The sequence below is a fragment of the Atractosteus spatula genome, chromosome 3 (genome assembly GCF_055471065.1).
Source record: "Atractosteus spatula isolate fAtrSpa1 chromosome 3, fAtrSpa1.hap1, whole genome shotgun sequence".
In the NCBI taxonomy this organism is placed as follows: Eukaryota; Metazoa; Chordata; class Actinopteri; order Semionotiformes; family Lepisosteidae; genus Atractosteus; species Atractosteus spatula.
Window position 1 is genome coordinate 48361256 of NC_142708.1, and position 15040 is coordinate 48376295.

At 36.5% G+C, this 15040-nt stretch overlaps 1 protein-coding gene across 8 annotated transcripts in view; it reads right to left on the reverse strand.

Moving 5' to 3' along the window:
- mast4 (microtubule associated serine/threonine kinase family member 4) overlaps positions 1-15040 on the reverse strand; it is a 199723-nt gene that overhangs the window by 61712 nt on the left and 122971 nt on the right. The window contains exon 1 of one of the 8 annotated variants that reach the window (XM_088911338.1): positions 6914-7384. The exons of the other annotated variants lie outside the window; for them this stretch is intronic. Within the exon in view, the coding sequence (XP_088767464.1) occupies positions 6914-6999 (86 nt within the window). The 5' untranslated portion in view covers positions 7000-7384. Of the gene's footprint in view, positions 1-6913; positions 7385-15040 lie in introns of those variants that run through there. 8 annotated transcript variants of the gene reach the window in all.

The window sequence follows — 15040 nt, forward strand, 5'->3', positions numbered from 1 at the left end:
CTGATTTTGTTAGATCTCAGATGATATGCCAGCTTAGGCCTGGTCAAAAGTATGTGCATATGGGAGACCTCTATGGAAAACCAGTTTGGTGTTACCAGTGCAATTGGTGGAACAGTATACCACTCCATTCTCTGGATAACGTCCTGTGCTGTATGAGGTCCCGTCCTTCAGATACTATAAAGAAATCCCAACAACTCGGTTATTAGAGATCCCAACACACTAAATGCAAGACGATGACTCTTAACCCTGGTGTCCTAGATAAACTTCACTCTAGGCTTCTACAATCTGGCTTATTTAAACTTCTGATATTATTCAATTGGTGAAGAAATATGCAAACTTTTCTAACTTTCTACCTGTTGTGCTGTATAATGGAGCGGCCGATACATGTCGCTCTAATACAGTAGGTACTGCACTTTAGAAGTGGATGAACTCAGTTTCCACCTATTTTTGGGGGGTTTTGAGATCCCACCTAAGCATTCTGGAAAGGCAAGGAATTTAACAATAATAGTAGTCTTAACAGTAATATTATGTGGAATGTTCACAACAAAACCTTTATTTGAACTACATATAAGATGAGACAAAGGCTTTGACTGTAACTTTTTTTACAGAAGTCATTTGATTTAATAGTCTCAGCGTGTCTGCTGAAAACATGTGATAAAACCATATCCTGGTAATGACTGAAATAAATTAAAAGACAGAAAAACACAGCAGGAGTAGGAGCTGTAGCAAAAGGAGGGATACAAATTGGTACAGCTCTGCTTGTTCACGTTGTCTAAGTTAAGACATTACTATTGACTATGACTGTATTTTTATCAAACATTTTATTTTGCTCTCTGAATATTATTCAAACTATAACACAACTAAGCTCTAAAGTTCTAACCTATAATAGCAATAAACCCTGATTTAAGAGACACCATAAATAAGAATATCAATCTAAGGCCTAAACATTGGTTTAAGGCAGTAATTGAGCAGTAAAATAGAATTGATTTTACATTAACTTATACAATACTCGTGGTTCTTCACAACAGAATCTCGTAAAAATGCAGTAAAATGCCAAATGACCGAAACACCCATTATTGTTCCTATGAAATATTTTATGAGTAAAACTATAAAGTGTTTCCAAGGCATCCATTACCTATGAGGTGTACATCCTAAAAACCAGCAGTCAACTTAATAAAATCGGCAATACAGCTTATAACTGACCATCAAAACCTTTACTGGGAAGTAAAATGGGGATAAATTGACAGGAGATATTGCTTTTTACTTTATCCCTGGAAAAAGTACTTTGTTATTGCTGATATAAAGTCATGTTCCATATTTAAAGTGCTTCAATGTGTTTACTCTAGTAGCTGCTGCAGCACAACGCTAGATTTTTACTAAGAAATATTAACTTCAAAAGTATCAGAGAAGTGTTTCACCAGCTGGGAGAAAAATATCATACTTGACATCACCTGCCACTACAAAAGCAAGTTGTGATAAAAGAGATGCACATCTAAATGAGGTCTTACACTGAAATGAGGAAAAAAATAATTTAGCATCCTTCACCGAGGCATGATTTGAGTTTTGCCTCTTTTGTGAAACAAAGCAAAGACAAAATCATTTTAGGTGATTTTGAGATTTTAGGTGAGATTTTTTTCAGTAACTTTTTTGCCACAACAAACAATGTCTCCAACTGAAGAAAATGCACTTACAGAAAGAAGTTGAGTCCATCTTTCCTAAAATGTATCCTCCCACAATTTTAATAATTTGGATTTGCAAATTGTGGGCATTTTTTATGTTTGACTTTTGTTTTAACTAAGATTGTTATTTGATAAAATTGGCTTCTAGAAAGAGTTAACCAATCTGAAAATGGTATACAGAGCAAGAAAATTAGCAGGGAACATACAGTAGCTACTGTACTAAAAAAAATCCATAGAAAGTCTTGGATTGAAAGAAAGAATCAGTGTGAGAATGTGCGACTGACTTGCTGGCTAAAAGGTCCAATGGTAAAAATTGAGTTTAGTGAAAAGTTACCAGTGCATTTCAGCTCTGAGAAGTCCATTTCTTAAGTGTTTACCATTATAGTTATTTAAAAAGAAATAATCTGAAACAAATGCAAAAGATTAATGTAGATTCCTCTAAATAAGACAAAGCAAGAAAGAAGTAACTCCAGAACATTGTTTTTGTGAAAATGTCATTCTTTGTCCTTGTATCTGATGAAGGTGTTCCTATACTTAATGTAAATAAAGTCAATAAAAAAGTTGTAATAATTGTGATGGTGAACATGAAAGTGCTAATGTTGAAAATGTATATAATGGTAGTTCATTATACCTAGTTGTTTGCCAAACACACAATACAAAAATCACAAATGTTTATCTCTTGCATCAGGTGAAAAAGAAGTGTAAACCGCCTGAAGAAAAATAATTTAAGTTCTTTTGCTAAGTTGGGCAGAGCAAACCAGTGTGTAAGATCTACTGAAAGGTCCATGAAACATTCAACACAACAGCAGATAACGTCCTGTTTAAACGCATGGTGTTAAATGTTTAAAGCAGTCTAAAAATAAACAGCACACTGACCAGGATTAAGTCAGTCATCTTATTAAACAATATTTCAGAATACTTGTACCTACTATTAAATCTCACAATGTCATTTTTGCAACATCAATTAAGCACCTGTTAATTAAATCACGGAACACATGAAAAGAAATAAGCATCAGTAATTAACATTAAGCACTAGAGAAGAAAAACACCTCATTCTTTATTCTTCGAAAAGACATTGAAAATTCATCCTCTCCCTGACCACAGCAGGGTCTGTTAAAGTCCCACTTCATCTGCCTTAATAAAGCTGCCAGGTTCACAAAGCAGAAACAGCTACACATGCTTAACGAGCACACACCAGCTCAAATGTGCGGCTTCACCAGTTTGAAGGAAAAAAAAATGGGTTATGGACCACGTCTCATCTCTTTACCTTCAGTGGTTCTGAAGATGCATCTTTAATTGTCTAGCAAAATGCAGTTTAAATGGAAAAGTACTAAGACACCTTGGGCTCACATGATAATTGATATTTATAACACATTTAGCAGCAGGCAGAACCTCTCTGTCACACCAGAGGCTTTAAAATTAGAATGACTCCATGCATAACGTAATCCACACAGGCAAAGTCTATTTACCCAACTACAGTTTTACTCAAAATGTCTTTTTTATTTAAGGCCCTGACATACTGTACTATGCACTGTTGCAAGCATACAGTATAAGCAGTCTATCTTAATAGTGCATTGACCTTCATGGTTATTATTACTTCAAGCCCTTCTATCAAGGATTTACAGTTAGCTGAAAGAATAAAAACATTTCCTGACATTAAAATTAGTGCCGGTGACTCAACTCTATTAAAAAAAAGCCAGTAAAATCTTTGCACAAGCTTCTTTTAGAAGAAAAAAAAACTTCCGTCAGGAAAATGATTACACAACAGAGAAAAACAGAGACAATATGAATAAAGTAAATGAAAAAACTGTCATTACTTCCTAAGGAGTAATTAAGTATGACTGCCTAGGACAAACTCGTCAAACTGTAATAAGAGTTTAAAGAGACCAATGATTTTACTTTGTTTTTTGTACAGTAAGGCAAACAAATCCGTGACCAATTTGGTCTTAAAGGAAAAGGTTTACCCTTTTTTTTTCCATTTGAGGGAAACAAACATGTTGTATATTTCAAGTTATATCTTAAATAATATTTGAACTCAGAGCTGAAATTGATAAAAAAAATGCTTATCACAGATTACTAAATGTCAAATAAAGTAAAATGAAGGCATCTATCACTTTTAAGAAATCCATCTTATTTTTCGTATAATTTTAAATTTAGTATTGTTATTACTAACAGATAGTATAAAATCATTCACTTTTTAGAGATCTTAACTATGTTATTTGGAAACTACAAAAGGGAAGGTTGGTATAAAAAAACTTCTCTTCATCAGTGTTACAAGCTGATGTGTGCTTACTAACTTATTATTATTATTATTATTATTATTATTATTATTATTAAATCTCAGCTCGCTTCTAATACTTCATGCCATTATCACCAATACGTAGCAGTGAGGTCAGAGGGATTATTAGCCTGTGGACGTGGACGAAGGATTCCTGCACGCTTACTCGGACTCACAATTCTTTATTATTAAGGCTTAGCACACTGAGTAATAGGCTGGAGTTCTAGATGCTCTAAAGCACGCTTGAGACAAAGGTCAATGGGATTCCTGTCTTATGAATATTTTATAAATAACAGCTTGAGTGAGAAAGGATGCAGGAAGCAATCAGCAAATGTCCCCTGCACCATTTCATGCTGAAGTACTTTTTCAGGATAAGCAGGTGTCACTAACAGGCCCAAAGAATATCTTCTCAGAAAGAGATAAGGCAAATGTTTTGTCATTATTATTGCAGCTCTATGGTTATACAGTATGCAACATTTAACCCATTCTTCACATAACCTTTTGTAAACTACTTCTCAGACATATACAATATTTATAGTTTATGAATAGTGCTGTAACAAAAAAGCTTCATTCTGGCTTTTAACTGTTGACAACGTTTTTCAGAATAGAGGTTCATCTCAACAGAAATCTGAGTGTCTGGAGCACTATTTCATATAATAAGTGAAAAAATATGCAATCATGATGTATGTAAAATGTAATACATGTAAATGATTTAATACAAGAAAAATGTTTGGTTCATGCTGAGATACAGTACCTACAGTGATCAAAACCACTTCAAATAGCTCAAATCCTTGCTTCAGTTTCAGGAGGGACTGTGGCCAGGTAAAATAAAGACAATTTGTAAAAAAATCACTATTTCACTGGATGGATATTATTTTTCTTTCAATTTTATATACATATATTTGAGATATTTAATTAACCACATGTAGAATGTTTCCTTAAGAATTGCTAACACAAAACAAGCTAACATTTCTGTTTCCAAAGCATAACATGGATTAAATAAACTAATTGATTCCACATATTGGTTTGTTCAACTGAAACAGAACTTGCTCAACAGTGCCAGTCATTGAAACAATGATCACACCCGGGCCCAGCCAAATGCAAAAACATCCCATCTGCTAAAAATTACAAGTACACAACTCAACAATGACCTTCTTTTTGCCAGAACTTTGCTTTTTCCACTCAATGAAAGACCACCATCAAGAACTGGGTCTGCAAGTTAAACTGACTTTTTCATTTAAACCCGTCACTCAGGAAAATACAAGCAATTGACTATTCCCATACAGTAAGATTTAAAATGAATGCTTATAAGAGCATTTCAGGTATTGTAAAGTTGTTATAAAATGACTGTCCCTGGGGGACTCATCAAAATTCCCACTTCTGTTTTACCAAGTTTAAAACCGAGGCAGAAAAGGGCTCTCCTCAAAGGCCATAACCTAGAAAATTTTAAAGGTTTCCTCATATCATCAACACATAAAGACATTTGAAAAATGTTAAAATCTTAAATCGGTCCAATTAATTTAATGAATAATTCATCTATGCATTAAAAATCTGAATGGAGAGGGCTCAACCTGAAGAGACTGTGACCATCAGGGACCTGAGTCGTCCACCACACCACATGCGAAAGTTCATCAGGTTCACACAATGGGCATAACTTTATAAAGGGTCCAATCATTAGAAAATGAGGATCTGGGGGGAGGGGCTAATTCTAAAACATTAGAATTAGGTGGGAGGCCCACACAGAAAACTCTTAGGCTAGGCTTTGCATGGAAACACCAAATACTGCACATACGTGAAATGCATGGGCTATAGTTGCCCAGGTTTTTTAGATCACTTACAAAAAAGGTCAAGAAGGTTGGAGAAGGGTTGCCACTCTGACCACCCTTTCATACTATAGATGCATTCAAGGCCTGGCTACCTAGAGAAACTTTGAAACATCAAAATCATTCTTGAAACAAGATCACCAATATAATCAGTCTTGTAAATGCAGTTAGCAGAGCTACAACAATAAAGAAATGCAAAAAGAAATCATATATACATTAGAATTTAATTCAAGGTTGCATTGAACTTTGCAGACAAAACAATTTCTTTTGTAATTGCTTAATGGAAAATTACATACTCTATATTGTGTTCTATTAACGTTTTCTTATATCTTTATTATGCCATAATAGCCCCACCTTTCATGACTGTTTCTAAACACAAGAATTTAACAGTTACAAATGAGAGGAGGCCATTCTAGAGCATTAGTTTTGGTAGTTAAGTGCTTTAAGCACATCATCCAGCTGTTTCTTGAAGGAATTCAGGGTATGAAGCTTAGCAACATGGCTGGGCAGGTTGAGCCATAATTGCACAACCATTTAATACTTACCTGTAGGTGAACCTATACAAAACAAATGCCATTATAATATACTGTACTCTGGAAAATATGGAATATAACCTAAAATATAAAAACACTACATTATAATTTAGCCCACTTTCCTTTTCAGTATAAGCAGAGGGAGGTTGCCAGAGTCTTGGACTATAGGACTGATACACACAAATAAAAGTACTGATCAAATACAATTAACTTATTCACTACTAAAGGTGAAAGTGACGTGGAGGCAGGACAGCGGCAGTTACTTCCAAGTGTTTGTCTTGGATAGAAAGTACTAACTGCTCTCTTTAAGCGAATCAGAGCTTTTCTTTCTAAAGAAACGCTTTATTTTAAGTTTAAGGCACCTGTTCAGCATTTGTTAGGTGAAAATATATTGCAGCGTAAGTGTCAGAACTGTTCATGCTACAAAACAAATATTGGTCATACTAACTAAAAAAAGCATACTGGTCCTGCTTTGTTTTAAGCAACTGCATAACTCAATATTTTATACTGTACAGTACGTGCTCAAATCAGTGAATAGAATTTAACACCCCTCACCCCTCAAACAAATGGTACAATTACATAGAGTGTGTTAACCATTACCTTTTAGACCGACGGAGTCTTGTTCCTGTGAGGAAATGAGGCATAGAAAAGTTGGAGAGAACAGTCCAAAAGCTCGAGTCAGACATGACCAAACTTCATACCAGCCCAAGTTCAAGGGGATTTAAAAGCCACAGGATGAAACGCGTCCAGCGTTTGTAAGCGGAACGCCACCAACACTCCCCGCAGAACAATCAAAGAGCAACTTGATCTGTCTACGCACATCTGCAGCCAGCTATATGGTACAAGGCTTGTCAGAAGGGACACAGCGTCCTTTATTATCCTGTAATTGCTTCCAATGAATACCCAGCGGACGACAGCTACATGTTCTTGCCCTTTCTGTTGGACCCTCACCAGCTATACCACCAGCAGAGAACCACAACTAATTACTGATTTTTCTTTTTCTTTCTCCTTCTGAAAGGGAACTGCACTGTATCTCTGGGACTGCTTCTGCCAAACATACTCCATATCATCTAACAGGCAGCTACCACTTCACATCCTCAAGAGGGGGGTGGGGGGGTGGAGACACAGAGTAACACTGCATCACCACCAGCTGTTGCAAAGCATATCCAGCTTAGATAACCTGGTTCCTCTTTCCTCTTTCCTGACCGCTCTTTTAAATGCATTTAATACTTAAATGTGGTGTTTCTTTGCCGTCTTCTGTGCAAAACTTCTCTCCCCCCCTACAAACTATAAAAGAATATGCTGCTCTGCTGCAGGAGAGCTCATAGTAATTCAAGCACCTTTGATCTCCATTTACTCTCACTCTCCTGGCTTTTTGGCAGATAAGAAGCAAAACAATGTGAATCCAACTTAAAGGAGGAAGGGAAAAAGAAAAAGTTTGATATCCCTTAACAAGGCTGTTGTTAAATGATCCATCGTAATGCCCCATCTGCTGTTAAGCAAAGACAGCAGCAGGAAGGGTTTGTGGTTAAGAGAGCAGGCAGCAACATGCTTCTTTTCAGATGACAAGACAAGGGTGCACACAATGATCTCATCCTGGCTCTTACTGATGCCTTTCAAAGAAATAAAATGATCAGAGGAAAATGGCTTTAGAAAAAAAGTTAAATACAAATTTGGTGCCCGATGCAACAAAATACTATTTACAGCATTGGCATTCCGTAGTGAATTAGGACATATTTAAGGCCAGTGTCGTAACATGGCTTTTAAGTACTCTTTTTGGCCCCCAGTCTGTGAATTACACAATGAAATCTAAACTTGGCTGATGTTATACCTATCCTTGATTCTTTCTCAAGTTCCAAACACTCTGGAGGATTAGGCTGGCAGAGTGTGCTCTAATTAGGCTCCAGTGTAATTTCTTTGTTCTGATTAAAAAGGATAAGTCAAAGACACCTTTTACCAAGATGCCGAAGGTGGATGGTGTGAACTCCCACAACTTTCCGTTTTGAAAAATGTGGATGCTGAGGAGTGGAGACTCAAATGGAACATAAAATTCATTCTGATAGAGTGTCTGTATGCTTTGCAAACACTATGTGCCTATAAAAAACTACAATGAATAGTGCATAATGTTGACTATGAATTTGAATGATACATCTAAGTATAATATAGACCATTTAAAATGAGAAGTCCTGATAAGATACAACTGATCCAGATACAGAGTTGACAAGATTTTCTTGTCAGCATAAAAATAAAAATATTTTAAGTAAAAGAACAACGGTTTCCTGTCAAAATCCGAAAGAGAGGTACAGTATGTGAGCAGTTGGAGGAGTTAGTGAAGAAAGGAAGGACATGTGACTGAATTTAAAAGTCATACTGCAGTTGGAATGATTACATCTCACCTGACAAAAAACTGCAGCTGTACGGTATAACTTCTAGTGGAAACAGAGATCAACTTTTCTTTTGAAGCTGTACATTTTCTCAAAAAAAGAAAAGAGTTGGGATTTGGAAATCCACCCATATAAAAACTTTTTTTATGTGTTTGGGATGGCTGAACAGGGTCTTTGAAAACCCCCCCACAACTTATGAACATGTGGAATATGAATTAAAGATGCCCTGGGCTATGATTAGGGTGGTCCTTAGTCTGGTACAACTCCAGCATTGCACATCTTTCAGAAATCTTTGAATCTCTAAAGAACTTTGATTTCAGCCCCCAGAGGGCCTATTTCAATTTGGGCAGTCATTTCTACATCCTGAATGGATGAAAGTCTTATCATTGTTCCAATATCTCAAGAAAGATTTGTAGGACAGAGGTTTTTATGACACCTACAGAGCATTAGAATGTGAACAGATGGTTCCATCATATTGTTATGTTAAAGAAAAGTATTGTAACGCAACGGGGGCTCAGGCGGGCGCCCTTGCCGCATTAGGTCGGCCCCGCACTGTCCGGGGCTCGAACCCGGGACTCCCGCGTCACTCTGCAGCGACCCAGCCCGGTGAGCCAAAGAGAGATCTCTCTACAGCCCAGTAACTGTAGTCCTGCTATCACAGGGAAGGGCGGTGACGTCACCTGCTCTGGTACGCCGGCTCTTACACAGTGCCTGTCGGCCGTAAGCGTTACAGTATTTATTTTCGAAAACCCCAAGTAACACCAAAAACAAATCCAGAATTCAACACCTCAGTAGGAACAGATATGTGTCCATATCAAGCAAGTGGAAAGCTCAAAGATTTTGTTTTTATCCTTAAAATTAATCTTGGCTTCCCAAGCGATTTGTAAAGCCTTCTCTCAAAATGCTATGGCTGGCTTGTTATGGTTACATGTACTGTATCCTTTCGGGAACAAGCAGTGTGCGTGAATAAAAATTACAGAGCATTAAGCAAAAACATTTGTGTGAGTGTGTGGAAGCTGTGGTGTGTGGGTGTATCTGTGGCTCATCAAACTACTCCTCTGTCACCACTGTGTTGCAACTCTCTCTCTTCTCCATTTCAATGACCAGCAGGGGGAGGCACACCTGATAAGGTGGAAACTTGGTTCAAGCAATCTCTGTAATGAAATTCTGAATGCAACACATTGCTTTTAAAAAAATAGTTTAAGTGAAAGAAAACAACACATCTTTGTTTTGCTTTAGAACAGTTCCCAGCTTACCGAAAAATTGTCCCAAAAAAGGTTGTGCATATTTTTCTTAACTAGGCTGTCAAATATCTGGCTATTTTCGTGTAATCAACTGGGAAGAAAGATACAAATCTGTATGAGACTAGATATAAATATTTCAATTATTCCTTGTAATCCTTAACATTTTAAAAGCACATAATTCTTTTCCAGACTTTTACTGAATACTGTAGTTGTATGTATAAATGCTTGCATTATTTTATTCTGTTCCTTCAGTTATGTGAAACATGTACAGTATGTCCATAGTAAACTATCATTTTTCGAGTGTAATGTAATCTTCTCTTCTTTCTGCCTAATCTGTTCAAAAGTTTGAATTTATTGTCTTATATACAGTACCAGAGTACAGTTAAATGTTCATGTGTGTTTTCCTCACATTACAAAAGACATAGCACATGACAAAAAACTTGAACAATGCACTACCACAAAGGTGCTGAATGAAAAACTATATACAATAATAATATTTATTGTAAATAATATATATTTATTTACTATTTTTAAAAAGCTGTCATGCATAGACAACTGCACACAAAGAGCCTCCCTTTGGCCTTTATTTCTTACATTGCAAAATATTTATTGCATCTATCATACACATTTTATTTTCCCATTTCATTCCAATTCCATGTGTGTCGTATTTCACTACACTTCTTTCAATTTTGCAACTAGTTCCATCCTGTGAAGAACTAAAGTAGGTTTATAGCTTGAAAAGCCACTTTGCCTGAGGTACAGTATAATGCTATAGGACTTTCTTTTTCAGTTCTATATGAACCTTGGTCTCTGCTTTAGAAAATGGTCTCTTTATGACTCATCAGAACACTATCAACAAACAAATCAGGCCAGGCTAAGATATTTTTTTTTGTTATACTTCACACAGTCTGTGTTTAGCTGGAGTGTGCTCTCTCCAGAAGAAGACTACATATAGGCCTAAACCCTTTTCAGGTATTACTCCCTACTTTTATACACAGATGGTCACAAATACTTTCACAATTTCTCTGCAGCTAGCTGGAAAGTAGATCATTGCAGAAAAAATCAGGAGGGATTAGTCTTCCTCTTTTTACGGATACTTAAAAACAGGTGTTAATGATCTGGCAAGGATCCTGACTATACCAGTTTACTGAGTAATCGGCGAGTTTATTGATGTTCTCAGATCACCAAACATTCATGTTCACCTTTATTACCCTGGATTATCCTTATTTTGAATAATTTCAAGGAAATGTAATACTTTTATCTTTCAGCCTTGTGAGCCATTATAAACTTCGAAACTCCTGAATTTCAGAAACTGATCTGCTCTTTAATAAAGAACAATGTGTTGCTATGTGCGGAAAACAAACCTTGCATGAAAAGTACAAAGGGGGGTTCAAAATGCAGGCAAGCTGTTAAAAAAACAGAAGATGTTTTTATGTCGCACACATTTATTTGGAGACGTCCAAAGTTGTTGAGCCATCAGTAAGAAGAAATAACAAATAAGTGTTTCTCAGAGAACGATAATTTAAGAAAACTGCAGGCTCAAAGTTTATTTCCTCCTCACGCAACAATCTTGGCAACTTCCATACCTTTTCCATAACGTTTTCAAAATTGCCATTTTATTACCCATCTGCAAGTCATCCCGCTTCTGCTATACTCTTGGAGTATGGGAGGCCCATTCCTGGGACACATCATGGGAATATGGTACAAACTAACTGGCCATGTTGTTGAAGCAGATACCCTGGCTTCTTTCAAGAAAGAGCAGGATGAGATCCTTGGATCAGTTAATTACTAACAAACCAAATGTTCTCCTCTCGATAGAAACCTTTTTAAAGTTCTTATATGTATATATATTTTTTAATTTATCTTTTATTCTGCTAAGCACAGGTAGATCAGTGAGAGGAGTGGAATATAGCTGGTTTTGGTTCCATGCTGCTTATTCATGTTGTTAATCTAAAATTGAAAACGTTGTTTATACAAAACAAAATCAGATCTTTGAAAGGCAACAAGGTGAGCAAAAAATGAGAGAAAGTGACAGTAAATAATATACATTTATTGATTTTTATGATTAATACTTTTGGGTTGCAAGGTGGCACAGTGGTCAGCATTGGTACTTCGCAGTGGTGGGGTCCTGGGTTCAATTTTAGGGGTGCTGTTTGCATGGTGTTGGTACTGTATGTTCTCCCTATACTCGCATGAGATTTCTCTGAGTGCTGAGGTTTCCTCTCACAATCCAAAGCCATTATGGTACAGTAGGTTATTTGGCCTCTGGGGAAGTTGGCCCTGGTGTGAGTGTACGGTATGCATTTGTATGTCTGTCTGTATCCTGCAATGGACTGGTATCCCGCCCGGGTTGTATCCTGACCAGTGCCAAATGCTTCTAGGGTAGGCTCCAGACTATCAAGAGCCTGAACTGCATAAGCAGATACTGAAAATGATGATGTGATGCTAATTTAAAAGTATAAGCTCTATAGTAAATTAGTCAAAGTTCTCGAGGCACAACAGCATGGATTGTTTACATGCCACAAGACATTACTAATTAAGCAATACTAAACTAACGACACTTTGGAGAGGGGACCTGAAAAAGACGGTAGAACTCATCAGTATTTGGCAGCCATCCCTTTCTGCGGTCTTTCACCTTGCTGCACTCCATTTATCTGCAAGCTCGTGCCTGTGACTTTGACATTTCCCTCTTAACATTATCCCACAGGGGGATCAACTTGAGAAAAAAAAGTACCAAAGACATGGCGAGCTAGAGGAGAAAAGAATTCATATGAATTAATAACCTAGAAATTGAAAATGTGGCTCAATGTGAATTCCACTGAAAACTGACTAACTTAGAACTCTTTTTAAAGTATAAAGTTTCAGTATTTTCAGAGTATAAAGTCACAGTAAAAAGTAATGCAATGAGATTGCAACATGTCTCACTATACAATCATGCAGTAGCTGGAAAAAAATAGTAATTCTAAATTTGCTACTATATAAGCCCAAAAGACAGGAATACAGTAAGCACAAATATTAAAACGTATGTAAATGTAACTTAAGAAATGGTCAATATAATGTCCTTTATATACCATATATATGGTCCCAGCATGTAACCGGTGCTACAAAGAAGGCACAATAGCACCTTTACTTCCTCAGACAGTTGAAAAAATGTGGTCTATCTTCAACTGTCCTTACCACATTTTACTATTGAGAGAGTGTGCTCACGTGTGGTATTACAGTGTGGTTTGGCAGCAGCTGTTTGTCTGACAGGAAGGCATTACAGGGGGGTGATCAGGTCAGCCTAATCCATCATTAGAGTACAGCTCCCCTCTATTGTGGACATGTTTACAACTCGCTGTCTCAGGAAGGCTGGAAGTATTGCTAAGGATACCAGTCACCCTGGTTTTTCGTTTTTCTTCCCCCTTCCCTCTGGTAAGCGTTATAGGAGCATAAAGTTTCTTCCCACAGGCTGTCAGATTACTGAACTCTACCCCTTCTACTGACTCAGACTGATGGTTTTTTTTCAAGATGTATGTTATTTAACTTGTTGTTGTTGCTGGCACTGTTCTGTGTTTATGTTATTGGTGTTTCTTTAATGTCTTTTTATTGAAGCATACATTCAAATAAGCATTTTATAGCACTTCATAAGCAATGTATACGCATTGATTTTCATTTATATGCTCTTAATGATAACCATCAATGTAATTTTCCAAAAAGCTGGGGTAAGTATAACTCTAACACGAATCCTCTTTCTTAACAGAAGAATAGTACTGAGATGAGGTATAGTGCAGGACAATTTTTCCTTCATCATTTATCTTATTTTAGCCCTCCTTATATGAAACTCTTGCAGATTAGAATTAATTTGAAATTAATTAGTAACTGACACTTAATAAAGCTCCATTTTGAACAAAGGTCTTTTAGAGTTAATTGGACTTGAGGGTGTCTCAATTTTTGACGTCCTTTCAAAAATTAGTCAGATACTTCTTATAATCATCTTGAAAGTTTTCAATTTTAGCAAAAGACGCATTATTAGCAAAGTATGATAATTGTCCATTAAGTGAAAACCTTAAATTTGTTCACATATTACCTCTACGGTGATTCACTGAGCACAAAAAATTCTTTAAGGTGTTAAAGGCCCAGGAAGAGTAATACTTATTGATAATGGTGATGAGTATTAACATTTTAGTTTTGTGATATTTTGATATTGACCTCAGCCTAACAATTAAGAAAGAAAATGCATACAGTATACAGTATATATATAATACAGGTATATAAAAATACCTGCTGCATGAATATTCCTGGGAGAACAACGTACTAAAAACAAAATAGAAAAAAACTTCAACAATATTTTAATATTGATTATGGATCTAGAGTCAACATTTGCTCCAAAGCAAACACCACACAGGGACTATATATATGTATATAACATATACTGTGTTATACTGTATTTCCTGTGTCACAGTGAGATACAATTGTGTTAAAAACAACAATGTTTCATTGGTATATTAAGGGGCAGCATGGCGGCGAAGTGGTTTGCTCTGCTGTTTCGCCATTCTGGGGCTCTGGGTTCAATTACAGACCTAGAGTCTGCATGTTCACTCTATGTTTGTGTGGATTTTCGCCAGGTGCTCTGGTTTCTTCCCACAGTCCAAAGACATACTGTACTGGTACTGCAGGTTAATTGGCTTCTGTGAAAATTGGTGTAAGTGTGCATATCTGTGACTTTGAACGTTCTATGATATACTGGCATCCAGTCCTGGGTGTATCCTGCCTTGCATCCATTGTTTGCCAGGATAGACTCCGGCTTCCTCGTGAACTTGAATTGGATGAAGCAGTTAGAAAATAGATGGAGGGCATATTTAGGTATACCTGTATAGTGTTTATTCAGTAGCTTACAATTCAGCATGCTGAAATGAGCCAAAACCATGTTAACTATATGTTTATGTAATCAAATTAATTCTATACACTTTCACGTCACTGACAAAGAGCACATGCAAGAAAAAACCCTGCAATTTTTTTAAAGCTTTTGCCTGTTATCCTTTTCAACTTCAAACAGCAGTCAGTAACATATGCACATCAAAACTAATCTCATAAAATAAAACAAAGACAGAATTGTC